The sequence below is a fragment of the Salmo salar genome, chromosome ssa16 (genome assembly GCF_905237065.1).
Source record: "Salmo salar chromosome ssa16, Ssal_v3.1, whole genome shotgun sequence".
In the NCBI taxonomy this organism is placed as follows: Eukaryota; Metazoa; Chordata; class Actinopteri; order Salmoniformes; family Salmonidae; genus Salmo; species Salmo salar.
Window position 1 is genome coordinate 25,252,406 of NC_059457.1, and position 27,714 is coordinate 25,280,119.

The 27,714-nt window shown below is 42.0% G+C and overlaps 1 protein-coding gene across 6 annotated transcripts in view; it reads right to left on the reverse strand.

The window, feature by feature from the left end:
* Positions 1-8,066: 8,066 nt before the first annotated feature.
* The window catches only part of LOC106573449 (protein piccolo), a 100,526-nt gene continuing 80,878 nt past the window's right edge, over positions 8,067-27,714 (reverse strand). For 5 of the 6 annotated variants that reach the window (XM_014148506.2, XM_014148502.2, XM_014148505.2 and 2 more), the window contains 16 exons: positions 27,496-27,604; positions 27,313-27,380; positions 26,876-27,129; positions 25,787-25,846; positions 24,351-24,481; positions 22,344-22,370; positions 20,148-20,241; positions 19,246-19,317; positions 18,570-18,815; positions 15,849-15,927; positions 15,159-15,353; positions 12,026-12,164; positions 11,400-11,467; positions 9,449-9,592; positions 8,969-9,114; positions 8,067-8,452 (listed from right to left, as the gene is read on the reverse strand). In XM_014148506.2, coding sequence (XP_014003981.2) covers positions 8,309-8,452; positions 8,969-9,114; positions 9,449-9,592; positions 11,400-11,467; positions 12,026-12,164; positions 15,159-15,353; positions 15,849-15,927; positions 18,570-18,815; positions 19,246-19,317; positions 20,148-20,241; positions 22,344-22,370; positions 24,351-24,481; positions 25,787-25,846; positions 26,876-27,129; positions 27,313-27,380; positions 27,496-27,604 — 1,976 coding nt within the window. In that variant the 3' untranslated portion in view covers positions 8,067-8,308. The remainder of the gene's footprint in view (positions 8,453-8,968; positions 9,115-9,448; positions 9,593-11,399; positions 11,468-12,025; positions 12,165-15,158; positions 15,354-15,848; positions 15,928-18,569; positions 18,816-19,245; positions 19,318-20,147; positions 20,242-22,343; positions 22,371-24,350; positions 24,482-25,786; positions 25,847-26,875; positions 27,130-27,312; positions 27,381-27,495; positions 27,605-27,714) is intronic. The other variant, XM_014148503.2, reaches the window with a different exon arrangement.

Consider the following 27,714-nt stretch of genomic DNA (forward strand, 5'->3'; position numbering starts at 1 on the left):
AGGTTAACCCCTGTGCGGCCTCATCCAGTGAAAAAGTCATATCGCCATTAGCATAACAAAATTTTATAATTAAAAAAAAAATAATAATATTCAAATTATATTGTTTTATAGATACACCTCTCCTGAATCGAACCACGTTGTCCGATTTCAAAAAGGCTTTACAGCAAAAGCAAAACATTAGATTATGTTAGAGGAGTGTATCGTAAAAGTAGCCACATAGCCATTTTCCGACCAACCACATGCATCACAAATAACCAAAAAACAGCTAAATGCAGCACTAACCTTTGACAATCTTCATCAGATGACACACCTAGGACATCATGTTACACAATATATGCATTCTTTTGTTCGATAAAGTTCATATTTATATATAAAAACAGCATTTTACATCGGTGCGTAACGTTGACTAACTATTTTCCCTCAAATGCATCCGATGAAACAGAGCTACAATTTACTAAATTACTATTCGAAAACATTTTTAAAATGTAATATTGTCATTCTAAGATTTATAGATGAATATCTCTTGAAAGCACCTGTAATACCAGATTTAAAATTAACTTTACTGGGTAATCACACTTTGCGATACTCAGAACAATAGGCTAACGTTACATGTCAGCGCCATCTTGGAACAATCGCATATCACATCTAGTCTTGTATACTATTGTCAATAATCCCTTACCTTTGGTTGTCTTCATCAGAAAGCACTTCCAGGAATCCCAGGTCCACAACAAATGTATTTTCGTTCGAAAAAGTTCATCCATTATGTTCCATTAGCTTGTTCTTGTTAGCGCGACTGAAGGCTGATCCAAATCCTCCGTCGGGCGCGGGACAGCCATTTCGACAAAAAGCTTTTTTTTCCCATTTACGTTCGTTCAAACATGTCAAACGTTGTATAACATAAATCTTCAGGGCCTGTTTCAACAAGAGAGCCAATAAGATTCGAGGGGGACGATTGCATTGTGTTTCAAAACGTTTCGAAAGGGGAGGGTAACCAGGGGCGCCGGCGTCATAATGGTGATGGCCCTCTCCGTGTGACCACGTTCCACAGCGTCTCATTCATTCAAGTAGAAGGCTCAAACTAATTTGTGAAGACTGGGGACATCTAGTGGAAGCAATAGGAAGTGCTCAATGAACCATAGCTCACGGTGTGATTAATAGGCAACGTGATGAAGTTGAGTTCGCAATTCAGAATTCCACTTCCTGTTTCCATCTGTCTCGGGGTTTTGACTGCCATATGAGTTCTGTTATACTCACAGACACCAGTCAAACAGTTTTAGAAACTTTAGGGTGTTTTCTATCCACAAGTTTTAATTATATGCATATCCTAGCTTCTGAGTTTGAGTAGGAGGCCGTTTAAAATGGGCACGAATTCTTTTCAAAAATCGCTTTAGCGCCCCCTATCCTAGGGGAACGCCAAGAGGTTAACATGCATGAAACCAAGGCTTTTTCGATTACATAAGTCAACAAATGAGAGTGCCTGGGGACACGCAGGGCCTGGGTTAACCTCCACATCACCCGAGGAACAGAGGAGGAGTAGGATGAGGGTACGCTAAAGGCTAGCAAACTGGTCGTCTAGTGTGTTGGGGACAGAGAATAAATGGAGCAGATTTCTGGGCGTGGTAGAATAGATTCAGGGCATAATGTGCAGACAGGGGTATGGTGGGGTGCGGGTACAGTGGAGGCAAGCCCAGGCACTGAGTGATGATAAGAGACACTTACCTTTATCAAATAACTCAAAATTTAAGAGGTGCAGCTCTATTTCCAAATTTCCCTTTTCCAAGAATATCCGTGCCGTCCATGCATTCAGCCCATGACCACTCGCACGGCAGCATTGCTCTGGCTAGTAAGCAAAAAATAGTAACATAAAATATGCTACAATGGATGAATGAACGATAGAAAACAGATAGAAACTGATAATGGTGCATGTAACTTTAATGAACTGAATGAAGAGGATGATTGAATTTGATTGATCTGAATAATGAGGGTGAAGAGGATGATTGAATTTAGAACAATAGTGTAATGATTTGTGGGCGGTCTAATTATTTTATTATGAAAGGCTGGAAATTGTATATAATTTCCCCTCACACTGTCAAATCAGACACTGAGTACAACATACAATGTGTGTAGTTCACAATGGCAAGCCAAACAAAATGAATGGACGCACTGGCAGCATTGTAAATGCTGCAGAATTTAGATGAGTTGGAGTCGGATGGAGGATCAGATATTGAGCTTGAAATCAACATTTGGTGATGAAGAGTCTTCATCTGATTCTGATGTTGACTTCAAGCCTCCTCTTCCAAGCCTCACCGCAGAAAAAACAGAACCGAGCCAACTGAGACGGTGATCCCAACTGCCAAGCTGAGACAAGAGTCTGGGAAGGATGGTACTGTTTGGGTAGAAAAAAGAGTGACAAGTTCATTTGACATGCAGATGTTGCGGCACATCAGAGATTGTACTGTTGCTCATGCGCACAGAAAAGGAAACAATACGTAGGACATGTCTATGGATGAACTCAGGGCATATGGCAGAAAGAGCATGGTTGTGGAGTCATTTTGGTCTGATAGGCATGGGGTGGACTTTTTCAGAGAGACCATGCCACCACTTCAGAGAGATTATGCAGCACCTGCTGCAGGTGCCCACGAAACAAGGCCCATAAAAACTGTGTGACAGATCAACCAATTTGTTTGTAGGTCTTGCTCACACAAAGCCCCGAAGCTGTGTGCTGACTGTGGATCCAAAGCTTAAAGAGAAGACAAGATTGATTCATGTGTAAAGGCATGGGGACATATACACTGGCAGCATCATTAAATAGTACCCGCAAAACACCAGTCTCAACGTCAACAGTGAAGAGGCCACTCCAGGATGCTGGCCTTCTAGGCGGAGTTGCAAAGAAAAAGCCATATCTCAGACTGGCCAATGAAATGAAAAGACGGGCAAAAGAACACAGACAGACTGGTGTTTTGCGGGTACTATTTAATGAAGCTGCCAGTTGAGGACTTGTGAGGCGTCTGTTTCTCAAACTAGACGCTCTAATGTACTTGTCCTCTTGCTTAGTTGTGTAAACAACAGTTTTCTGCTGTGCTAACATAATTGCAAAAGGGTTTTCTAATGATCATTTAGCCTTTTAAATGATAAACTTGGATTAGCTAACACAACGTGCCATTGGAACACAGGAGTGATGGTTGCTGATAATAGGCCTCTGTACGTCTATGTAGATATTCCATTAAAAATCAGCCATTTCTAGCTACAATAGTTATTTACAACATTAACAATATCTACACTGTATTTCGATCAATTTGATGTTATTTTAATGGACAAAAAAAAAATGCTTTTCTTTCAAAAACAAGGACATTTCTAAGTGACCCCAAACTTTTGAACGATAGTGTATATTTTCGCGGACCCCCATGCATTACCTTTGCGGACCGCCGGTTGAATGATCCTGATTTAGAGTATCAAATTTAAGCCTTTACAATGTGATCCATCTGAAGGGTTTTACAAGATGCACTACCTTTACAAGCACTATGAGTTACATACTTGTTACCGGGCCAAGGATGTTGTGCCAGAAACTAGGCCTACATAGCCTTTGGTTGCTTTGCTAACAAGACAAGTATTATTATATGTACAGCAGAGACTTGTTGTTACAGTAAACATCACACGATCGCCTAGTCTACTGCATATGTTTTGCCTATGGGTTGTGTCCTTCAATATTGGTGATACATTTCAACGTAAAACGGCCTGTGAAAACAATGTAACCAATCTACTGTATATATTATGTATCAGGTGACAGAGGCCATGTTTGATTGGACAACAGATGAACCAGTCAGACAGTCCAATCCAGAGTCAGGGCAGGGCAACACAGCCGGAATGCTTGGGATTTTTGGTTGTCAATCGTTGCTAAGCAACCACACACCATCTAGCTCATCCTCTCACCCGCTCTCTCTCACCCACCCTCGCTCTCACTCACAAACACACACAAGTACACACACATACCCATTCTCTCTCTCGCTTCTTCACACAGATGTGTGAGCAAGGGAGCAGATGTACCATGGTAATGTATTCTACAGCGAGATCTGCCTAGACAGAGGAGGAAAGAGGAGAGAAGTTGAACGAGTCAAATGAAGGACATGGTAGTGCTGAAAGGCAGGAGGCCTTGACAGATAATAGACAGAGATGGAGATAGAGTCGCCAGTCTCTCTCAGTTAACTGGGGATGCAGTGGTGCTAGAGCTAGACTAATGGTTACAATATACGCTCTCTCAGCACAGCACAGGTCTTTGTGTCTGTGCGTGTTTGTGTGTGTGTGTCTGTGCCTGTGTGTGCGAGCATGCATGTGAGTGTACAACATGTGTAGTGTCCAGAAGCGATATGTCTGTGCTATGGTCCATAACGAGCCATCACCGAGAGGCTGCTTTCCCATGCTGTACATACAGTGTACATACAGGAATGATAGTATTGCTATAATAATACATGGATGTACAGTATAGCTGTAAGAGAGCAGAAGGCAAATACTATAGATGCATAATACAGAACACACTAAAAGATGTAACCAAAACTCCTTTTAGGTTGTGGAATAAATCTCTTTTTATATTTATTCTTTAGATTTTAGGGAAACAGCCGTTTTTTTACAGCACAATTTGCATAATAATATCTTAACACATCCTGTGTACAACCACAAAACCAGAACGATAGATTCCCCATTTTTACACTGAGTGAAAAACAAGACCATTTTACAAGCATAATCTTTATACAGTCGGCATACAACTTCCGATAAATCTATACATATTATCTCCCTCTTTTTGAACATATCTGGAAGAAAAATATTGACAGACATGCAACATCCACTGTGGTAACAGGAAGTCTCAGACAACTGAAATGAAGTAGATTTGTCCCCTCTGGTTGGCTGGGCATCTTTGACATGGTTTTACAGTCAGACACCCATGGGTTGACAACGCACGGTCAGATCACATAATCACGTTCTCACACACACCACTAGAGATAGACAGACAGGTTTTAAGTTTTTGTATTTTTGTTTTACACTCACATGCTCAAACCTCAGACAACACGAACAATCAATCTCTGTAGAAAATAAAAACACTTTATATTTACATATATCAGATGAGTACGCCACATTCACACCCCTCACAGATACACACGTTTGATTGGTTTCATGGTTACTAGGAACGGACTGAGCAACAATGGATATTGACAATCTAGCTGAGTGTAATCTGAGGAGAACATGAAGGGGGGACAGCCCTGGAGTTGGGCTTTGAAAATGACCTCATAATTCTTCTCGGACTGATCATCATGGATTTATACATACATGTGTTGGTGGTTATATCAGCCATACTGTTTGATGGTGTCTCCTCAGATGTGAAGCAATATGTACCTTAAATTGTCTGTGATTGTAGATTTAGTTTGAGTTTTTCTTTGCCATGTAAATCAAAAACAGTGTTGTATGAACTCCTTCAAACAGCACAAACTCAAAATCATCTCAACATAAAGACACTAACTGGAACAGCCACTTCAACTTGAATGTTATGACACTTTACACGAAACAAGGAAATCAATCAACAATGTAATACTAAAGTGCACAAGCTTGATGTATATGATTGTATACAGGTAGTAAAAAAATGTATCTATATTTTTTTCTATTTTTCTTTAATAATATATAAATCAAAATAAATCAAAATTCTCTTCATAAGATACATATTTTCAGACGCAATGTTCACTGATATTACATGTTAAGAAAATGCATTCAAACACAAAGTCTATGTTGCATAGAATTACTTCAACAGAACCAATGGGTTTGCTTACAAAATAAGGTTGGCACGACAATATAATTTTTGTAAAACCTTTTTACCTTTCTTTAAAATCATGTTTATTTTTTGTTTTATGAACATTCTGACATCTTGACTCATGAACATTCTGACATCTTGACTCAGTGTCTGGATTTCGAGCCTCTGATATGGACTTAATGTATTAGGAAATTGCATCTGTCACCCCTAGCTCCTCAGTGATATGCCTAGACACTAGCAGTCGGGTTGAGGGCAGTAGGTCTGTTGGGTCACCTGATGATGTTGTTCACTATGATGCACCATATTCATAGTCTGGGTACCAATCTTTTTAGCTAATATTCCACTCCCTGCCACTCCTGTCATTTACCAAAGACACAGAGTACAAGGAATGGAATGTAGTAGCTGAACCGAGATGAAAACCAGGCTACTATAGTGATGACTGACAGTAACATAGACCTATACTGTATATAAGTGTGTATCAGCATGTCCCGGCCATATGTGATGACTGGGCCATAGGTAATGACTTAGAGCATTGAGCAGAGGAAGTGCCACAGGCTGGTTCACTGTGTTGTTGCATTACCTCCACTTACACTGACACCGACTGCACAGTGTACTGTGTACAGCAAGATGTTGGATGTTCTGTTATTAAACAAACCACACATTGTTTTTTAAAAGAACAGTTCACACTTTTTTTTAAGCTAATCTTTGAGAGGAAAATAGGCCATGTGTGACGACATTAACACACACACACACACACACACACACACACAGCATACAGAACCAGACTGTGATGGCACACCCGAAAGGACAGGTGTGTTTAGCTGTTGCTTTGACATAGAACAGGTGAGCGGCCCAGAAAGGGCAGCAGAGCACTTCACCAGAGAGATGCTACACATCCCTCTGTCCAATTCCATGTTGGGCAAAGTGGCCAGCAATCCAGGTTTCTCTCTCAAACCAAAGCTTTTGTTTAAGCCTCCAGTAATGTGTGTGAAAGACAACACAAAAATATCAAGTCAGATGGGTCCAGTAAAATCATATGCTCTTCCTCAGTGAGTAACATTCAGGACATAATAGGGGATAGTTTGAAGGGGAAGGGATCTGACATCCCCTTTCTATCTGTTCTCTTCTCACCACCTGTAAGAGGAGGGATATCCATGTAGTAGTTCTCTCTAATGTCTCAGTTGTAAAATTAGTTCCACATTCACCATTTGAACTGCATTTTCCTATTTTTTCCAATGAATAACACCCAGTATAACTGCATAACATCAGAGCTAAAGTGATTGGATTGTCTGTGCTTCTTCCATACATACCTTCTTCTGTACAGAATACATTTAGTCTTTAGAATAAACTGCACACGAGGAGACCCCTCGCATCATCTGCAATATCTGTATGTTTTATTGTTATAAACTCTATGTTCATAAATAACATTTCTCTGTACACTGTGTCTTTGATATGATTAATATTCAGACGTATATCTATCTACATCTGAATGTACATTAACACTTGTCCAGGTAAGGTCTAGTTGGAGTTTTATGGCGGTTGACAACTAACTGTAATGGGGAATGACCGCCACCTACTGGACTGAAGTGTTCAGATAATGTCAGCTTCAGTTACTGCAATATCAACCATAGATTTTCAATGTACATAAACTTTTTTTTTTTTTTACATTACATGAATAGTATCATACAACAAACATTCCATACTTTGTCAAGCAGCCCAGGACAAAAAACAAACAAATACATTAATTTGCACCCCACTGACTGACTGACTGACTGACTGACTGACAGATTCACAGATCACAAAGATCTTAACGTGGAGGCTATGATAAACCATAGACAACAGCATCAGATCCAGACAGAACAGAAAGGAGTAGTTCTGGCATGGTAATTACTCTGTGGTATTGCTGCACAGTCCTGATTGACGTCAGGTTTTGCATCCGACATGTCCAGCAGAGAGCTGGGAGATTGTGAGATGTGTGTGTCCTCTTACAGCAGATAAGGGGACTTCTTCATTCCTCTGTGTGTGTGTGTGTGTGTGTGTGTGTGTGTGTGTGTGTGTGCGTGTGCGCTGGCAGTCTCTATCCAATCCGGGTACAGTCTCTGAATATTTGGTCCAATCAGAAATCAGGGTTGAGTCTCTGGCTGTTACTATCCAATAAAGAATCAGGGTACAGTCCATGTATGGCAGTGTGAGGGGATAGGCCGCCTTCCTTCCTTCCTTCCTTCCTTCCTTCCTTCCTTCCTTCCTTCCTTCCTTCCTTCCTTCCTTCCTTCCTTCCTTCCTTCCTTCCTTCCTTCCTTCCTTCCTTCATTCATTCATTCATTCATTCCTTCCTCTCCTTCCTCGCTCTCTTCTTTCCATATAAAATAACACAAAGGAGATGCAGGACACTGTAACGCAACTCATATCCCTTTTCCTCTTTTTCGTCCTCCTCTACGAGCAAGCATTGACCAATACTATTCATTGACCTTCACTGACCTCTGGTTGACCTCTCTGTGTTCTCAAGTTGAACTCTCAGGACTGGTTGTGTGTGGAATTGACCAGCAGCTTGTGCCAGCTGACCACCCTCTTTCTCATGTCCACCTTGTCCAGCCAGATGTAGGCCTCTCCTATCAGGGTCTTCTTCATAAACTTACCCCCGTTAGACACCAGGAACAACTAGGGACAGGAGACAACATACACATACTTGTAGTGGGTATCCAGTGTGTGTGTGTGTGTGTGTGTTTGTTTGTTTGTTTGTTTGTTTGTTTGTGTGTGAATGAGCATGTGTTTGGTTTTACTATCCTTGTGGGGACCAGAAGTCATCACAACGATAGTAAAAAAAAGAACACTCAGACAAATGGGGACATTTCGCCAGTCCCCACAAGAAAAAAGGCTATTTTAGGTTTAGGGGTTTGGTTTAGGGTTACAATTAGGATTAGGGTTACAATTAGGGTAAGGGTTTAGAAGTTAGGTTTAGGGTAAGGGGTTTAGGGATAAGGTTAGGGTTAAGATTTTGAATGGGAATCAATTGTTTGGTCTCCTCAGGGATAGTAAAACAAAAATGTGTGTGTGAAAAGTACAAGAATAACAAGTATTAAACACACACACACATACGAGCCTATTAAAACAATGAACAGTCTGAATGAAGCAGGAAACCAGAGTAAAAGGGTCTATTAGACATGTGTTTGTTACCTGCAGGGAGTGTCCGGTGGGGTTGAGGCTGAACCTAAAGGTCTCGTTGAAGGAGGGTTCTCTGTCGTGTCGACAAACTCTGGTCTTCTTCTTGATGATTCTCTTCTGAGTCGCCACATTAACAACGTACAGCTTCACATAGAGATCTACAGAGTGACACACAGTCAGACGGTCAGACAGTCAGTGAGGCAGACAGACAGACATGCACAGGTCTTGTACAGCTAACCTTGTGGGGACACACAATTCAGTCCCAATCAAAATCCTATTTTCTCTAACCCTAGCCCGTACTAACCCTAACCTCAACCCTTAACGTAATTCTAACCCTAAGACAAATTCTAACCTTAACACTAAACCCCCTAAAAATAGCATGACTAACAAAATGTCCTCAATCGGTAAAATGTTTGTTTGTTTAATATTCTTGTCCACGCACACGCACCCCCCCCCCCACACACACACACACACACTCAAACACACACACACCTGGTAGGTGGTCTGGGCTCTTGAACTTGTAAGTGATGTTTCTACACTGTAGAACCTCCAGGACCAGCTGGTCTCCCTCTTGTTTCACCTCCTTCTTCAGGGCCACCTTGATCTCCCCCATCATCTGGGTCTTACCCCCACCCCCTAGGGGAGAAGGGGGAGAGGTAGTAGGAGGGGAGGAGGGCGAGGGGGGGAGGAGAGGAGAGAAGGGCAGGAGGGGGAGGCGAGGCAGAAAGAGAGAGAGACACTTGAATCAGTTAAAGAACCCATTGCCATTTATGGTTATGAGGTCTGGGGTCCACTCACCAACCAAGAATTCACAAAATGGGACAAACACCAAATTGAGACTGCATGCAGAATTCTTCAAAAATATCCTTCGTGTACAATGTAAAACACCAAATAATGCATGCAGAGCAGAATTAGGCTGATACCCACCAATTACCAAAATCTAGAAAAGAGCTGTTAAATTCTACAATCACCTAAAAGGAAGCAATTCCCAAACCTTCCATAACAAAGCCATCACCTACAGAGAGATGAACCTTGAGAAGCTATCTGGTCCTGGGGCTCTGTTCACAAACAGACCCCACAGAGCCCCAGGACAGCAACACAATTAGACCCAACCAAATCATGAGAAAACAAAAAGATAATTACTTGACTTGTTGGAAAGAATTTACAAAAAAAACAGAGCAAACTAGAATGCTATTTGCCACTAAACAGAGAGTACACAGTGGCAGAAAACCACTGTGACTGACCCAAAAAGGAAATCTTTGACTATGTAAGGACTCAGTGAGCATAGCCTTGCTATTGAGAAAGGCCCCCGAAAGCAGACCTGGCTCTCAAGAAAAGACAGGCTGTGTGCACACTGCCCACAAAATGAGGTGGAAAATTAGCTGCACTTCCTAACCTCCTGCCAAATGTATGACCATATTAGTGACACATATTTCCCTCAGATCACACAGACCCACAAAGAATTAGAAAACAAATCCAATATTGATAAACTCCCATATCTATTGGGTGAAATACCACAGTGTGCTACACAGCAGCAAGATTTGTGACCTGTTGCCAGAAGAAAAGGGCAACCAGTAACGAACAAACACCATTGTAAATACAACCTATATTTATATATTTTCCCATTTGTACTTTAACTATTTGCACATCATTACAACACTGTATATACTTTTGTAAGTGTAATGTTTACTGTTCATTTTTTATTGTTTATTTCACTTTTGTTTATTATCTTTTTCACTTGCTTTGGCATTGTAAACATAAGTTTCCCATGCAAATAAAGCCCCTAAAATTGAATTGAATTGAGAGAGAAAGACAGACAGACATAGTAATGGTGAAATACACACATCCTTCCTCTCTGTTGCTGTAAATTATTCAACACTGACACACTGCCTGCACCAAAATAGACCCAGGGCAGGACTCTCCTCTCTCTAGTTTCTACTGGAGAGAGGAGCGACCATGACACCTGAGCTATCTGAATCCTAGATATAGTTATGACACACAGAGAGATGTATATTTACTTTCTGTCCAGGGGACCAGGTTTGCATTTAGAGGTAGGCCTATTATGCCTGTTGGTGTTATGTCCTGTTCTGTCCAGTAGATGGCATACATATGAAGAAAAAAGCTTATAAGGAGTCACACACATACACAGCTTTATGTTCGTGGTAGTAACCTATTTTTACTATTGAAAATCCTATTTTCCCTAACCCCTAAACCTAACTCTACCCTTAACCTAACCCTAACCTTAACCCCAAAAATCCTAACACTAAACTTAACCTTAACAGCAAAACCCTAAACATTAAGCTTAAAATCGCTTTTGAACAAATTGAGAAAAAAGGTTATTGTTTTTAATTCTTTGTCAGGACATTTGGGTGAATTGTTGTGACATTGGGGTCCTGATAAGGTAGGAAAACAAGTACACACACACAAACACACACAGTCTTACCCTCATTGTCTGATAGTGAGAGTGGCAGTCCTCTAGACTTGTCAATGCCGTTGGGGATGGTCTTCCCTCTGTTGGTAAACACACATTTCACTTAGAAACACAGATGACAAAGTGGTATGTGATAGATCATCTGCACCAGGGCCGTGCCACAGTCCTTTCAGGGGGCAGGTGCTCAAAATGAGAAAAGACCTCTTCTAACTCAGGATACACTATGTGGCTGGCTGGCTCGGGGATTGTGTGGATATTTCAGTATATGGTGGTTAACTAGAGTCTAAACTACCTGTGTTGCTGGAGCCCTGAAAAACATGTGCAACTCTCGACTACAGAAGGGAGTTGGGTTGGAGGGTCGTCGATGCAGCCGCTCCTCTCTATGTCTTTCTGCCTCTCTCTGCTACGCATAGGCTATTATCCAACCAGACAGAATACTGATGATGATGTAAATCAAATGTTATACTGCAGCTGCTGTGTCACTACTATTGATATTTAAACTAGGTAGCTTGCTACACACATTGGACCAGTGACCACATCTCAAGCCATGTATGTTTGGATACCAGGCACGCACAATCTCCGTACAGGGCAGACTGGGAAACAGACACACACACCCCACAAACAGGCTATTTACTCACATGCGTGGGACCTGGAAAATGGCGCTGTCGACCCCTGTGCCAGCCCCCTCTTCTCCATCCAGACCCCCATATCCCTCCAGCAGATTGGGGGCTGAGGACACCACCGGCCCCGACACATCCCCCAACCTGTGGCCTGGTCCTACAGAGGGGTGGGGGAAAGAGAAGAGTGAGAGAGAGGAGGGGCATAGAGTGTGTGTGTGTGTGTGTGTGTGTGTGTGTGTGTGTGTGTGTGTGTGTGTGTGTGTGTGTGTGTGTGTGTGTGTGTGTGAGAGAGAAAGTGAGATCCATTTTACTACCTTGATAAGGTGTGTCCATAATATTCTATAAATCATAGTATAAAACACTGTTATTACTAGATGTATATGCAAATTGTGCAGCTACACCTGGGTGTCAAAGTGTATTTTTGGTTCCCCGTTAGCGGTTATAACATATATTAGAATCCATTATTATAGTGCTTACAGAAACTCTACACTCCCTTTCACCTTTTGTTGCCTTGTAGCCTGGAATTAATATCGCTTTTCCCCCCATTGATCTACACAACTTCCCAGTTTTAAAAAATAATGAAGAAACTGAAATACCTTGTTTGGATAGGTGTCCACCACCCTTGTAATAGCGATCCTAAATTAGCTCAGGTGTAATCAATCACCTTCAAAATCACACACCAAGTTAATTGTCCTTCACCTGTGTTAAATTGTAGTGAATAACGGGATTTCAGGATAAATTCAGCAGTTTAGCTAAGGAAGACTCTAACAAGCTTGACAATATTATTAACAAAGCCAGTGCTACAATTGGCTGCAGTCTGGAATCAATGCAGCACATGTTCATAAAAAAGGCTGCAAGTAAAAACACATATGGTCATGTACAATGACACACACCCACTCCACAGCACTCTAATGCAACACAGGAGCAGCTTTAGTAGCAGGTTAATCCTGCCCAGATGTTCCACAGAGAGGTTTAGATGGTCATTTTTACCCACTGTCATGAGAGAGTGTAATTGATTGAGTGTAACTGAGGTCTTCCTATTGGAAAATGTTGCCTGTCCCCCCCCCCAGAGTAGGATAGACAACAGCACTGGAATCCGACTATTATTTTAGGGATACTAGGGTGCATGTGCCTTTATGTGTCATAATATGTTTAGTTTTTTTATCATGTGTTGGTCATTGCTGCGTGTCCTGTCGTTGTAAATCATTGATGATGAATGCTGTGATAAAACAATTTACCAAGTTTGGATTTCTAAAGTAATACTCTACTATACTCTACTCTCTCTTCCCTCTCCTGGGTAGTGAATTGCAAAGCAAACACTCAACCATGAGCACCAAGGAGCTTTCAAAATAATTATGTGACAAAGTTGTGGAAAGGCACAGATATAGGTATGGGTATGAAAATATTTCAAAAGGCCTTGAAGATCCCTTGGAGCATGGTCAAGATGATTCATCAGAAGTGGAAGGTGTATGGCACCACCAAGTCCCTGCCTAGATCAGGACATCCCTCCAAACTGGTTGACAGAGCAAGTACATTCTGTATCCATGTGGCAAAAAGTTGTGTGATCCCAACTAAAAAACAGCCAGTTTGAGACGGTTGAAAATGTTATGCATAGAGAGACAAAACATACAAGCGTTCTTATAAGACATTATAAAGGCTCATACATGCTTATAAAGCATTATGCCTAGATGAAACATTGAAACATGGAAACCAAGGAATAAACATTGATGTAAAGCAAAGTACAGGTAACGGAAATATAATACTAATTCAGAAACAGAGAAGAGTGATGATAAAATAAGCGTTATGGTACTTACTTGAATAGATTTGTACATTTACTATGAATTTAAATGAATTCATCCTGCAGACGAAGAACCATATGTGCATTTTGAAAAACATTTGATTGACTTCATGACTCATTATAAAAAAGTATGGAAAAGAAGTATGATATAAAACACAAGCAAAGAGAGAAGTGTGATGATATCTCTTGATGTCGTATAAACAAAATATTTGACAGTGTAGTGTGGTAAAAATGCACATACAGTATGGTTCTTCGATGCAAGGGTACAAATACCAAAGCAGCTATTGACAAGTTTTTGACTATTTACACGTACCTATCTGGGCTCTCAATGGTTTACATCATCATGAAGTTGTATTATGGTCCTTACTGAGAGCATGTTTCTCTAGAGGAGAATATGGCCTTTAGTTTGATTAGTGAGGTTATATGTACTTCTTTTGATTAAAAATATCTACACTCCTGTCCTGTTGTCTCACTTTCCTTAGACACTGCCGTTCCCCTGAAGGTCAGCTGACTCCTGTCTGTACTCTAATTGGCCAGTGAGTGCAGAGTCAGTTTCCTGTTGCCCTTTGACCCCACGTGCTGCTGTGTCTGTACTTGCTGGTGTGTTTGGTCAGTGTCAGGTGGCGTTTTTAAATCTCATCAAGGGGTAGTGGTAGACTTTACATCTCAGGGTGTGTGTATTGTTACATTGAACCAGCTTAGGGTTCAGGGGTCATACACACACACACACACACCGGGTGCTTGACCTCTTCTAATCTCCAGAGGTTGGGGAGAGTGGTCCAGAGAACCAAACAAACACCAGGAGGGGGGGACTGTATGCCACAACCTGGGGTCAAGCTCTGTCCAGAAGTGACTGAAGGGCCCATAGATTGAATAATGAGTGTTTGCTATCCTTAGCATGGTTTCTAGATGTGGAGGACGGACAGGGGATCATACTGGGGGAGAGTAAAAACGACGCAAGATATAGACATATATCCTCACTCTAGAGAAGAGACAGGGGCGGCTGAACTGTGTCTGTTACCTTCTCTGTCCTGTATTCGTTCTGTTCATACTCTGGGCTGCTGTGAGCGTCTCTGATGTATGTATGATGTAAAGGAAACTGTGTTTTGGCCAACTTTCCCAAGCAATGTTTTAGTGATGAACTCTGGCGATCAGGTTGTTGCACCACTGGAGTAAACAAGAAAACCTAACAACATAGAACTGTTCGCTTAATTATAGGAACCTACTAATTGCTTAAAAGAACCAATCTAGAACAGAGTGATAGAACAGAAGGAGAGATAAACGGAGAGAAGATGAGCTAGCATGCGTTGTGGAGCGGAGAGGAAGTGTGTCACAGGAAGGGGTGTAGATTACTCGGTTGGAGGCGGGCTTGTTGCACAGCGGCCTCTGCGGCAGCTATAGCTATCCCAGCATCCTCCAGGTGGGCCTGCGTGACACTGCTCTTGCTCTGGCTGCGGGACGGACCGTGGGAACGAAGCTGGCCGTCTGACGATGACTTAGAGCTGCCGGGACTACTGTGGGACTTCTCTAGAGTCACCATCTGCATGTCTGGGCGGGCAGGCGGGCGGGCGTGAGGGAGGGAGGGAGGGAGGGAGGGAGAGAGAGTAGATAGATAGATAGATAGATAGATAGATAGATAGATAGATAGATAGATAGATAGATAGATAGATAGATAGATAGATAGATAGATAGATAGATAGATAGATAGATAGATAGATAGATAGATGAAAGAAAGAAAGAAAGAAAGGGAACGTCTTTAAAGTGTCTTTACTGTAAAAGTGCCATGTAGTAGTTAGACATTTGTACTGTGCCTCTAATCTATGGGTCAGGTCCCCACAGCATGGATGGCACTGAGCCAAAGAAGTGACTGGCACTAAAAGTATCATTATAACAGCTGAGTAGCCATTCGTAAAACTGTCACCATGACTACATGTTATATCACTATGACAACAGAGTGGCAATCAGCAAAACAGACAAGAAGAAAAACTGTAAAGTAACAGGGTGGCTAAACCACACAATAAGGCAGCTGGAAGAGGCTCTTACCTTTTGCTGGGTCAGGGAAGATCCCGTGGCTTCTGCTCTTTATCACAGAATTCTTGGGGGACTCAAGGCACTCCTCCATCTGTCAATGTTCACATTCAATTCATTTTGCTTTATATGCATTCTAATATATCATCTTACATCATTAAGGCAAACATACACTCTTAGAAGAAAAGGTGCTAAGTAGAACCATACAGGGTTCTTCGGTTTGTCCCCATAGGGAAACTTTTTTTGGTGCTGGATAGAACCCTTTGCAGAGGGTTCTATCTAGAACCCTCTATGTAGGGTTCTTCAAAGAACCCCCTGTATATGGTTCTACCAAGAATAATTGTATCTAAAGGTTCTTAGAACTGTTAATAATGGGGTTCTACGGAGAACCCTTTTATTTTTGAAGAGTTCCACCAGCCTTTTTAGCCTTTAAAATTAAATTATTCATGACAAAACATATATCACAAGGGCATTCTCTGATGGCAGGAATCTAATAGTTTACAGGCCACATCAGGCATTCAAGTCACATTATGCTGACTTGCAAAGTGATGTGTAATTCCTATTGGAAGACAGAGTTAGGATACCTGCAACCTGCATTCAGAATGACTGCCAGGGTAGGGAAGACAGAATTAACTGGAACAACCAACTCAGTAACGGGTGCAATTAATCCAATTACTAACAGATTGGATTAGGTTACAAAACTGTATGTTATTTATCTTTCTGTAGCATTAAATTAAACAACCAATCAATGTACATGCAAAAACACAGATATTAAAGTAAAACAAACAATTTCTTAAAATCTCCCTGCAATAGAGCATGCTGGGAAATATTATACTGTATATGGTTCTACAATCAGTTCCATAAATATTTGTACATTGACCAAGTTATTATTATTTTAGCTGTCTACCACAGCATATTGGAGTTGAAATTAAATAATGAATAAAAGCTGAAAGTGCAGAGTTTTAATTTGAGGGTATTTACATCCAAATTGGGTGAAGGGTGTAGGAATTACAGCACTTTGTATATGTGGTGTGTCCGTCCCCCCCCTTTAAGGGACCAAAAGTAATTGGACAATTAGCTGCTCAGCTGTTCCATGGCCAAATGTGTCTTATTCCCTCATTAGTTCATTTACAAGTAAGTAGATAAAAGGTCTAGAGTTGATTTCAAATGGGGCATTTTCATTTGGAATCTGTTGCTGTTAACCCTCAATATGAAGTCCAAAGACCTGTCACTGCCAGTGAAACGAGCCATCATTAGGCTGAAAAATCAAAACAAACCCATCAGAGAGATAGCAAAAACATTAGCTGTGGCCAAATCAACTATTTGGTACATTCTTAAAAAGAAAGAACGCACTGTTGAGTTCAGGAACACCAAAAGGCCCGGTAGACCACGGAAAACAACTTTTATTTTATTGAACCTTTATTTAACTAGGCAAGTCAATTAAGAACAAATTCTTATTTACAATGACAGCCTAGGAACAGTGGGTTAACTGTGGTGGATGACAGAATAATTATCTCACTGGTGAAGAAAAACCCCTTCACAACAGTTGGCCAGATCAAGAACACACTCCAGGAGGCAGGCATATATCTGTGTCAAAGTCAACATTCAAGAGAAGACTTCACCAGAGTAAATACAGAGGGTTTACCACAAGATGTAAACCATTGGTAAGCCTCAAAAACAGGAAGACCAGATTAGAGTTTGCCAGAAAATATCTAAAAAGCCTGTACAGTTCTGGAACAACATCCTATGGACAGATGAGACAAAGATCAAATTGTACCAGAATGATGGGAAGAGAAGAGTATGGAGAAGGGAAGGAACTGCTCATGATCTGAAGCATACCACCTCATCTGTGAAGCATGGTGGAGGTAGTGTTATGGTGTGGGCATGTATGGCTGCTAATGGAACTGGTTCCCTTGTATTTATTGATGATGTGACTGCTGACAAAAGCAGCAGGATGAATTATGAGGTGTTTAGGGCTATATTATCTGCCAAGATTCAGCTAAATGCTTCAAAACTCATTGGACGGCGCTTCACAGTGCAGATGGACAATGAGCCGAAGCATACTGCGAAAGCAACCCAATACTTTTTTTTAAGGCAAAGAAGTGGAATGTTCTGCATTTGCCAAGTCAATCACCTGACCTGAATCTAATTGAGCATGCATTTCACTTGCCGAAGGCAAAACTGAAGGCAAAACGCCCAATGAACAAGCAGGAACTCAGGCAGTCATTGACAGCAAAGGATTTCAACTCACAATTTAATTTATGATTATGTTAGCTTGTCCAATTACTTTTGAGCCCCTAAAATAGGGTTGTAATTCTTTCACGGTTCATACAATAATTTTGACAAAACCCTTAAATTAAAGATGAAAGTCTATACTTAAAGCACATCTTGATTGTTTCCTTTCAAATCCATTGTGGTGGCGTACAGAGCCAAAATGATACAAATTGTGTCACTGTCCAAATACATGGACCTGACTGCCTTCTTGTCTTCCAAAAAATCATCAAAGTACTCTTTCTTCCCAAAACAGTTCTTAGGATTTTAAATGTTCTAAGAAGAACCCTTTGCCTTACAAAGAATCCTTGTCTTCCAAAAACGGTTATTCTGATCAAAATGGTTCTTGGTCGAACACTATCCCTCTGCAAATAAACCTTTTGGAACCATTTTTTCTAAGAGTGTATAAAACATACAATCCATTATGAAAAGGATAGATGGTAGACAATGAATACTGTACAGTACCTGCCCCTGTCCCTGTCCATGCATTAGGCCTTGTCCTTGTCCTTGTCCTAATCCTGGCCCCATGTCCTTGCCTGATCCTTGCCCCGCTATGGGCCCCTGTCCCGGCCCTGCCCCTGCTCCTGGCCCCCCAGGCCCCTGGGCGGTGTGGTGTGCTCTGCTATGCTCAATGCTCTCACTCTGCTCCTTCAGAGGCAGCCAGCGAGGAGTGTTGTCCAGCTGAGATGTGTTAGACAGATCTATCAACACCTGGAGAAAGAGAGAGAGAGCGAGACAGAGAGAGATAAATATTGAGAAATATATATATATATATATATATATATATAGAGAGAGAGAGAGAAGGCATGTGTAAGCAAATACTTATACTGTAGATACATGAAAACAGAGTAAATAGTTTTCAGACATGGGGTTCTGTGATGTTAAAACATACCATCATACTGCTTTATAAATAATTAGGCTCCTTGTCCATTTAGCAGAGGATCAATGGGATTCATTCTACAGACTGCTAAAACGTCAAATTACCTGTGAATAAAGTCTTATTGGGAAGGGTAGGCTGAAATTATAAGCCTCTGTTGGCTGGAGAACACTTAAAAACATCAGGAGACATTAGGGTAAAGGGACGACTGAAGTGAATGTATGTGACGGTCCAACCAGTGTGTCTGATTCTGGAGACACTCACTTCTCCCAGGAAGTCATTGGAGGAAGATTTGTCATAATCCCACACTGTCACCTCCAGAGTCTTCTTCTTCAGCTGAGAGAGAGTGGGATAGGAGGGAGGAGAGAGGGAGAGAGTGAGAGGGATGGGAGAAAATAGGGAATGGGAGAGAATGATAGAGAGAGAGAGACATAGAGACAGAGAGAGAGATATATAATTAAATAAACAAATGCATTTAAACAAGTTATGCCAAGTACAACACCCACGCAGGCCAATCTCATTCCACCAGCCTATCAGGGGACTCTGTGATTGTGTGTTTGTGTGTGTGTGTGTGTGTGTATATGTGTGTGTGTGTATATGTGTGTGTGTGTGTGTGTGTGTGTGTGTGCACGCTTGGCAGCGAAGTGGGTGAGTGAGTGAGTGAGTGGGTGATATCCAGTGAGTGGGCAGAATAGAGAGAAGAGTCTCAGAAGAGCCACTAGATTTGAGATGCTACTGTCCACTGAGAGAGAGCGCTGTAAGGATAGACTTCACTCATCTTAAGTGGTCCAAATTGCAGCCAAGGGCTACTGTTAGGTTGAATTAAGAAGTCTCTGTCTCTCTCTTTCTCTTGCTGGTAATTAGTATTCTGTAAGGGCTCGGACTGAGGGGTGGAGAGGGTTGTTAAACCTTGCCAGGAGATGTTGTTATGGGCTTCAGGGGATTGGTAATGGGAACTGAGGCTGCAGAGAGACAGTCAGAACATCCAAAAGGATTCAGAACTACCAATTCAACTTGAAATAAGACTAACTAAATAAATTAATTCAAAATAATGTTCAATGTGGATGTACGTGGATTTGTGTGTGACGGATGCTTTAGTAGGTGCTTTGTGTGTGTGTGTGTGTGTGTGTGTGTGTGTGTGTGTGTGTGTGTGTGTGTGTTCCTACCTGTTCCAGGTGTATGTTCTTGTAGATGACGGTCTGGTTCCACTCTGGGTTCAGACTCCTCTGAACGTACTTGGTCCTCCTCTTGTTCTCACCACTATGATGTCATAACAAAGGAACACATTTAGTCTCAGATGTGGTCTTTGTATGTTAATATGGCCACATTATTGTAGATTTTGCCAAATTACTTTTGATGATAGATATAAAGATGATATAGCAGGATGTCGATAATTGAATATCTGATTCAATATAATTATATCATCATATATTGTACATGATGTCTTACAAATGTTGGATGAGGGTCAAATGTACACCACCGTTCAAAAGTTTTGGGTCACTTTGAAATGTCCTTGTTTTTGAAAGAATAGCACATTTCTTGTTCATTAAAATAACATCAAATTGATCTGAAATACAGTGTAGACATTGTTAATGTTGTAAATTACTATTGTAGCTGGAAACGGCAGATTTTTTATGCAATATCTGCATAGGCGTACAGAGGCCCATTATCAGCAACCATCACTCCTGTGTTTCAATGACACGTTGTGTTAGCTAATCCACGTTTATCATTTTAAAAGGCTAATTGATCATTAGAAAACCCTTTTGCAATTATGTTAGCACAGCTGAAAACTGTTGTCCTAATTAAAGAAGGAATAAAACTGGCCTTTAGACTAGTTGAGTATCTGGAGCATCAGCATTTGTGGGTTCAATTACAGGCTCAAAATGGCCAGAAACAAATAACTTTCTTCTGAAACTCGTCAGTCTATTATTGTTCTGAGAAATTAAGGCTATTCCATGCGAGAAATTGACAAGAAACTGAAGTTCTCGTACAACGGTGTGTACTACTCCCTTAACAGAACCAAAAAAAGAGGAGTGGGAGGCCCCGGTGCACAACTGAGCAAGAGGACAAGTACATTAGAGTGTCTAGTTTGAGAAACAGACACCTCACAAGTCCTCAACTGGCAGCTTCATTAAAAAGTACCCACAAAACACCAGTCTCAACGTCAACAGTGAAGAGGCGACTCCGGGATGCTGGCCTTCTAGGCAGAGTTCCTCTGTCCAGTGTCTGTGTTCTTTTGCCCATCTTAATCTTTTCTTTTTATTGGCCAGTCTGAGATATGGATTTTCTTTGCGACTCTGCCTAGAAGGCCAGGATCCCGGAGTCGCCTCTTCACTGTTGACGTTGTGACTGGTGTTTTGTGGATACTATTTAATGAACCTGCCAGTTGAGGACTTGTGAGGCGTCCGTTTCTCAAACTAGACACTCTAATGTATTCCATTAAAAATCTGCCGTTTCCAGCTACAATTGTCATTTACAGCATTAACAATGTCTACACTGTATTTCTGATCAATTTGATGCAATTTTAATATACAAAAAAATTGCTTTTCTTTCAAAAACAAGGACATTTCTAAGTGACCCCAAACTTTTGAACGGTAGTGTATAGACACACTGGCTAAACAGAATAACAACATGAAACAAGAATAAAGTCAAAGAAATAGTGATGTATGTATGTCTGGTTGAATCAATATTTGACCGTAAGGCACAGCTCCACTCCTGTAGTAGAGAGCATTAAGGTGAGGTGAAAAACACATCTGACTCATGAAATGATTTCACATTTCAACTTTGATTTCAACCCGGCAATGTTCTTGGCTACATCTGCACAATCAGAAAATCACATTGCACATTGACGCAGGGGAAAAAAACAGACTGAAAGCAGAGAGGCAGATAATTAGAGAACCAGAGAGGGCACGAATGAGAGAAAAAGAGGGAGGGAAGGAAAGTAGGAGACAAGGGGCGGAGAAACTGAGACAGAATGCAAAGAAGGAAAGAGGCAGAGAAGGAGAAGAGCAGAGCAGAGAATGATAGATGCAGAGGGAGAAAAGCACAGAAGGAGAGAAGGAAGAGTGCAGAGAAGCAGAGAAGGAAGAGAGCAGTGAAGGATAGCAGCAGAGAAGGAAGAGAGCAGAGGATAGCAACAGAGAAGGAAGAGAGCAGAGGATAGCAGCAGAGAAGGAAGAGAGCAGCGAAGGATAGCAGCAGAGAAGGAAGAGAGCAGAGAAGGAGAGAAGCAGATAAGAACAGAATAAGAGAAGAAGAGAAGCAGAGAAGGAGAGAAGAAGAGAAGAACAGAATCAGAGAAGAAGAGAAGCAGAGATGGAGAGAAGAAGAGAAGGAGCGAAGCAGAGAGTGCACTACACTACCTTGCGTTCTGGACTACCATGACTTGTCTGAGAGTCCAGGGGAGGGAGAGGAGGGTAGAGACAACAGACAACAAACAACAAGAACAGCAAAAAGAAAGAAATCGTCAGAGAAACAGAGACATAAAGGGAAGGAGATAAAGAACGACAACATAGAAACATAAAGACATGGTTTATTTACTACTGTCTACTGTTTAAACACATATTAAGCAGTCCCTATATACTGAGCTAAAGGCGTGTGTGTGTGTGTACGTGTGTGTGTGTGCTGGCAGTCTCTATCCAATCCGGGTACAGTCTCTGAATCTTTGATCCAATCCGAAATCAGGGTAGAGTCTCTGGCTCCGTACTGTAAAATCCCATGAACATGGCTGATAGGGCCATTAGTAGAAAGCAGATAGTGTTATAGGTCAGATAAAGACTATCGATCTCTCTGCCTTTTCACAGGAAGAGAGGGATGGAGACAATGATGGGACAGGGAAGGAGAGAGGGATACGCTAAGCTGATGCTGATAAACTGATAATCGCTGTCTCGTGGGAGGGTTGAACCTTACTACACAATCACATCAGAGCACTCAGAAAGAGAACACTGCAGCCGATCTAGAGACCACACGCACGCACGCACACACACACACACGCACACACACAATATCAGCATTCTAGAGAATATCTTAGAGTAAATATAGAATGCTTTGATACACTGACCAAACAGTGTTTCATATCAAGTTGTAGTATCTGTCCATGAGTACGTTTACATGCACCAGGTTTGAATCAAGGCTGTATAACATCCGGCCGTGATTGGGAGTCCAATAGGGCGGCGCACAATTGGCCCAGCGTCGTCTGGGTTTGGCCGGGGTAGGCCGTCACTGTAAATAAGAATTTATTCTTAACTGACTTTCCGAGTTAAATAAAGGTTAATAATTTGATATTAAATTGATTAGGGAAAGGGGGATGGATACCTAGTCAGTTGTACAACTGAATGCATTCAACTGAAATGTGTCTTCCGCATTTAACCCAACCCCTCTGAATCAGAGAGGTGCGGGGGGCTGCCTTAATCGACATCCACAGCGCCCAGGGAACAGTGGGTTAACTGCCTTGCTCAGGGGCAGAAAAACAGATTTTTACCTTGTCAGCTCAGGGATTCAATCCAGCAACCTTTGTGGTTACTGGCCCAACGCTCTTACCAATAGGCTATGGCAGTAGTCAGATTATGCAATAGTCATGTAAACACCTTACTCTGCTTATCTTAATCGGCGTAAGGTCAAAATCGAAGTAAACATACACCGATTAAAACACCTGGTTTTCGGAGCAATCTTTTGAATTATTAGGACATGTAAACACCTTAATCAGGGTTCCAGCGGTGTATTTAAGCTGCGCGTGTGTTAGCACCAGCCGAGAGCCTCCCTCTTTAGCATGAGTGAAGTGAATTCGAATCAACTGAATGTATGTGTCTTAGAAGTAGTTTTCACAAACAAACTTTATATGTCCGAACTCAGAATCAAACATGCTTCCCAAAAATAACTTGGTCACTGTGGTTGAACATTTATTTTGATTAGTGATTTTCTGCGGTTATCAGAGAGCCATCAGCTAGCCTGATGTAAACAGGGTTATTAGGGAAATCGTACTTCTTGCAAAGCATGCAAACATTTGAATACAATTATTATATTAATCTGACTAGCCACAATAACCATACATGTACACTCAATATGCCAACTGAGGCCAGTTAGAAACCATAGAGATAAGAAATGAAAGTAGCCCACCGTTGGATGTGTCACTCTATCATGTTTTATGAACTCCTAGGCTTCTACTTACAATCAATCTTTCACAGAGAGCTCACAGTAAATCTAACACAGATGAATAAAGGCACATCATAATAACAGTCAATACTCATTAGAGTACAGAGAGAGAGAGAGAGAGAGAGAGAGGGGGGGAGAGAATGCAAGGCAGAGAGAAAGAGAGAGCGATAAAACAAAGCAGTCCAGAAGGAGTAAAAAGCGTTGTGAAAGTATCTCACCCTCTCCCTGGTAGGAGGTAGACCTTGACAAAGGGGTCAGAGTATCTGTTGGGGTCTCTCTGAGCCAGGTTCCTTGCCTGGAGCACATGCACTATCAGGTTCCCCAGGTTCCTATCATAGTTGATCTGGAGCTGGAGGAAGCAGAGCGGACAGAGAGAGACATGCAGTATGTTCAACTAGGTTCTACAGGCATGCAGACTAGTGTTTCTCAACACTAGACAACCTGATTCTGACTAATCATCAAACTCTTGACAGGTGGATCAATCAAGTGGAGGAATTCAAGAATATAAGGCACACTCCACTGACTCCAGACTGGGGGGTCAGTAGCAAACAGAGTAGGTGTGAGACTGGGGTGGCCAAGGGGGGAACAAGAACCAGTCAAATTGTATCACAAATAGCATTGCAAATTGGCTTAAACTTAGATGCATTGTATTGAATAACTGTTTATTTGTAACTGCCCTAATTTATTTAAATAAATCCATTTGAATATTAACATAGAGAAAATATTCACGTTAGATACAAGTTTAGTGGTAACCCCCTACAAGGAATATATGTATTTTTTAAAGCTGATTTAGGTCTACTCTATTTCTACACAATTTAAAAGCTCTAAAATTATATTTGGAGAACATCAAAACAAAGAAGCAAAGATGACTTCAGCCATTCTCACCTTGGCTGCTGTGGCTTCATTTCACCTAAGTTGATAAAGGACAAACACATGCCATACAGCAATTACACCCCGATCAGACCGACAGCGTCACTGCGTTTTGGTACACCAGAAGTACATTCATTTCCAATGGAACGCTGCGTTTGCCTTGCAGCATTGCGTTGCAGAGGCAGTTGCAGTGCGTTCTGTGTTCCGCGTACATTGGATTTATAAAATGTATGCATCAAACTGTATGCGTAGACTTGACAGAAATAGTAGCAAAAGGTGAATGTTGAACTTTTGTTGCACACATATCCACTAAAATGTTGGATTACATAATGAAAAAAGTTTGACTGCAGCATTGATGCTATGAGGCTGTCGGCCTGATAGCTGCTACACACTAGCTAAACACCGGGATTAAAAACTCTAGTTGAGTTTCCTGTCAACTCAACCAACAGTTCCTTAGCCACCTTCCTGCTCTGCTTTCCACATATCAATTGAGAGAGATTGCACTGTTCAGTGTTCCCTCACTGTAGCCGTGCTCGCCATAATCCTAAAGCCAGCCAGCCAATCACAGCCTTTTCACCCACTCCAAGGTATCCGCATGGTCCTAAAGCCAGCCACAATGAATTGCCTGAACAAAAGCATTGTCTTTTCTCTCCAATCTGAGCCATATTGACAGCTCTCTGATCCAATGAGAATAAGGGGGCGCTAAGGGTGGCCAATCATATTTGAGGTGTGGCTGGTGCCACCACATGCCCCCCCCTCTGGTGCCGCTCCTGAGCAGGCCTACCTGTATTTCTCCTGTTATAGGGTGAGGCTGAGGCTTTAGCACCTGCACATCCGCTGCCGACTGAAAAACAAACACAAGTATCGATTATACACTCTATTTATACCGTTATCAGTCTCACTGATACATGTTCACACACTCTATATTAACACACACACACACACACACACACCCCCCACACACACACACACGCTAGCATATACACTACCATGAGAAGCCCTGGCCTCTGGTCTGCCTGAAAGGTTCAGTTACTGTGTCCATCATACTATGTTTTTAATTAGCAGCAGGTTGTCTAGAACCCCTGTGTAGCATTCTGTACAGTCAGAGAAGGTTAATTCAGTTAATTGAGATGCAGTATATTACATAATCTACCTATCATAGAAAGTAGTTAATACAATGTGTATTTCCACACTCACACCCATGTATGCATCTCTCTCTCTATCTCCCTATGTCACACCCTGATCTGTTTCACCTGCCCTTGTGATTGTCTCCACCCCCCTCTAGGTGTCGCCCATCTTCCCCATTATTCTCTGTGTATTTATACCTGTGTTCTCTGTTTGTCCGTTGCCAGTTTGTCTTGTTTGTCGAGTCAACCAGCGTTTTTGTTCTCAGCTCCTGCTTTTTCCAGTCTCTCTTTTTCTTGCCCTCCTGGTTTTGACCCTTGCCTGTCCTGACACTGAGCCCGCCTGCCTGTCCACTCTGCCTACCCCTGTTCCTGCCTGCCGACCTGTACCTTTGCCCCACCTCTGGTTTACTGACCCCTGCCTGCCTTGACCTGTCTATTGCCTGCCCCTGTTGGATTATTAAACCATTGTTAATTCCACGTGTCCGCATCTGGGTCTTAGCTTGATTCCTGATACCCTACACACATATACCATGCATGTTTCTCTATAATTAGCCTGTCATGTTTCTGTGATCCACAATGCAGCCACAGCAGTTGACCTTGACCTCTCTCCACACGAACGCACGTACACATGCACAGCATTTGTGAATTATTAATTATGAACTCACCAGCCATATGGCTGTAATAACATACTCTACATGGAGCTACGGGCTTTCCATATCATAATGTACTACTAGTGAAGGCAGTACCTTGGCGCTGTGGCGTTGTTTCTTGATGATGGCTGGGGAGGCAGGCTGACCGGGGCTGGGGACGGCACTAGAGCTGGCCGATGCATTGCCTGAGTGTAACAGAGCTGAGCGGTCAAGGGCAGAGAGGACCCCTACTCCTCCTGGCCCCCCCACCCCCATTCCTACCCCCATCCCAGGAGCCTGCTGTTGGGAAACCTTCTGCAGCTCTGCAGCCAGCTGCTTAGGGTCCACTCCTGGAGAACACTGCCTGTCACCTACACACACACACACACACACACACACACACACACACACACACACACACACACACACACACACACACACACACAGTAACATTCACAATGAAGCATTGTAAAGTTACATAAACATTATGATACATTATAACAACAGTGCAAAAGTCATGATGAAGCATTATAACAATGTAGCTAGTGGTGTACCAGGCTTCAGCTGGTCATGGTTCTCCAGGGCCTGGGGATGCTCAGGGTCAGACAGCATGTTCAGGTCACTGAGAGAGACAGACAGGAAGGTAAAATTTAGTTATCATCTAAATTAAGTGGGGATAAGAGGAGAGAGGGATGAGAAAGGATAGAGAGCGATGAGGAGTAAGATGTTTGACTCACAGTCTCACACAGAGCTCAGTCTCTGCACACAGCTGACCCATAATGCACTGCACCTCCTCGTAAGTCTTCCCCATCAGAGGAACCCCATTCAACTCCAACACCTGCATTCCTACAGAGAGAGACAGAGAGCGAGAGAGCACTTTGACGCCAGTAAGATAACTTAACAACACTTAACCCTTCATAATATCACGCTTATCTCTGTTTGGTTTATGTATGTTT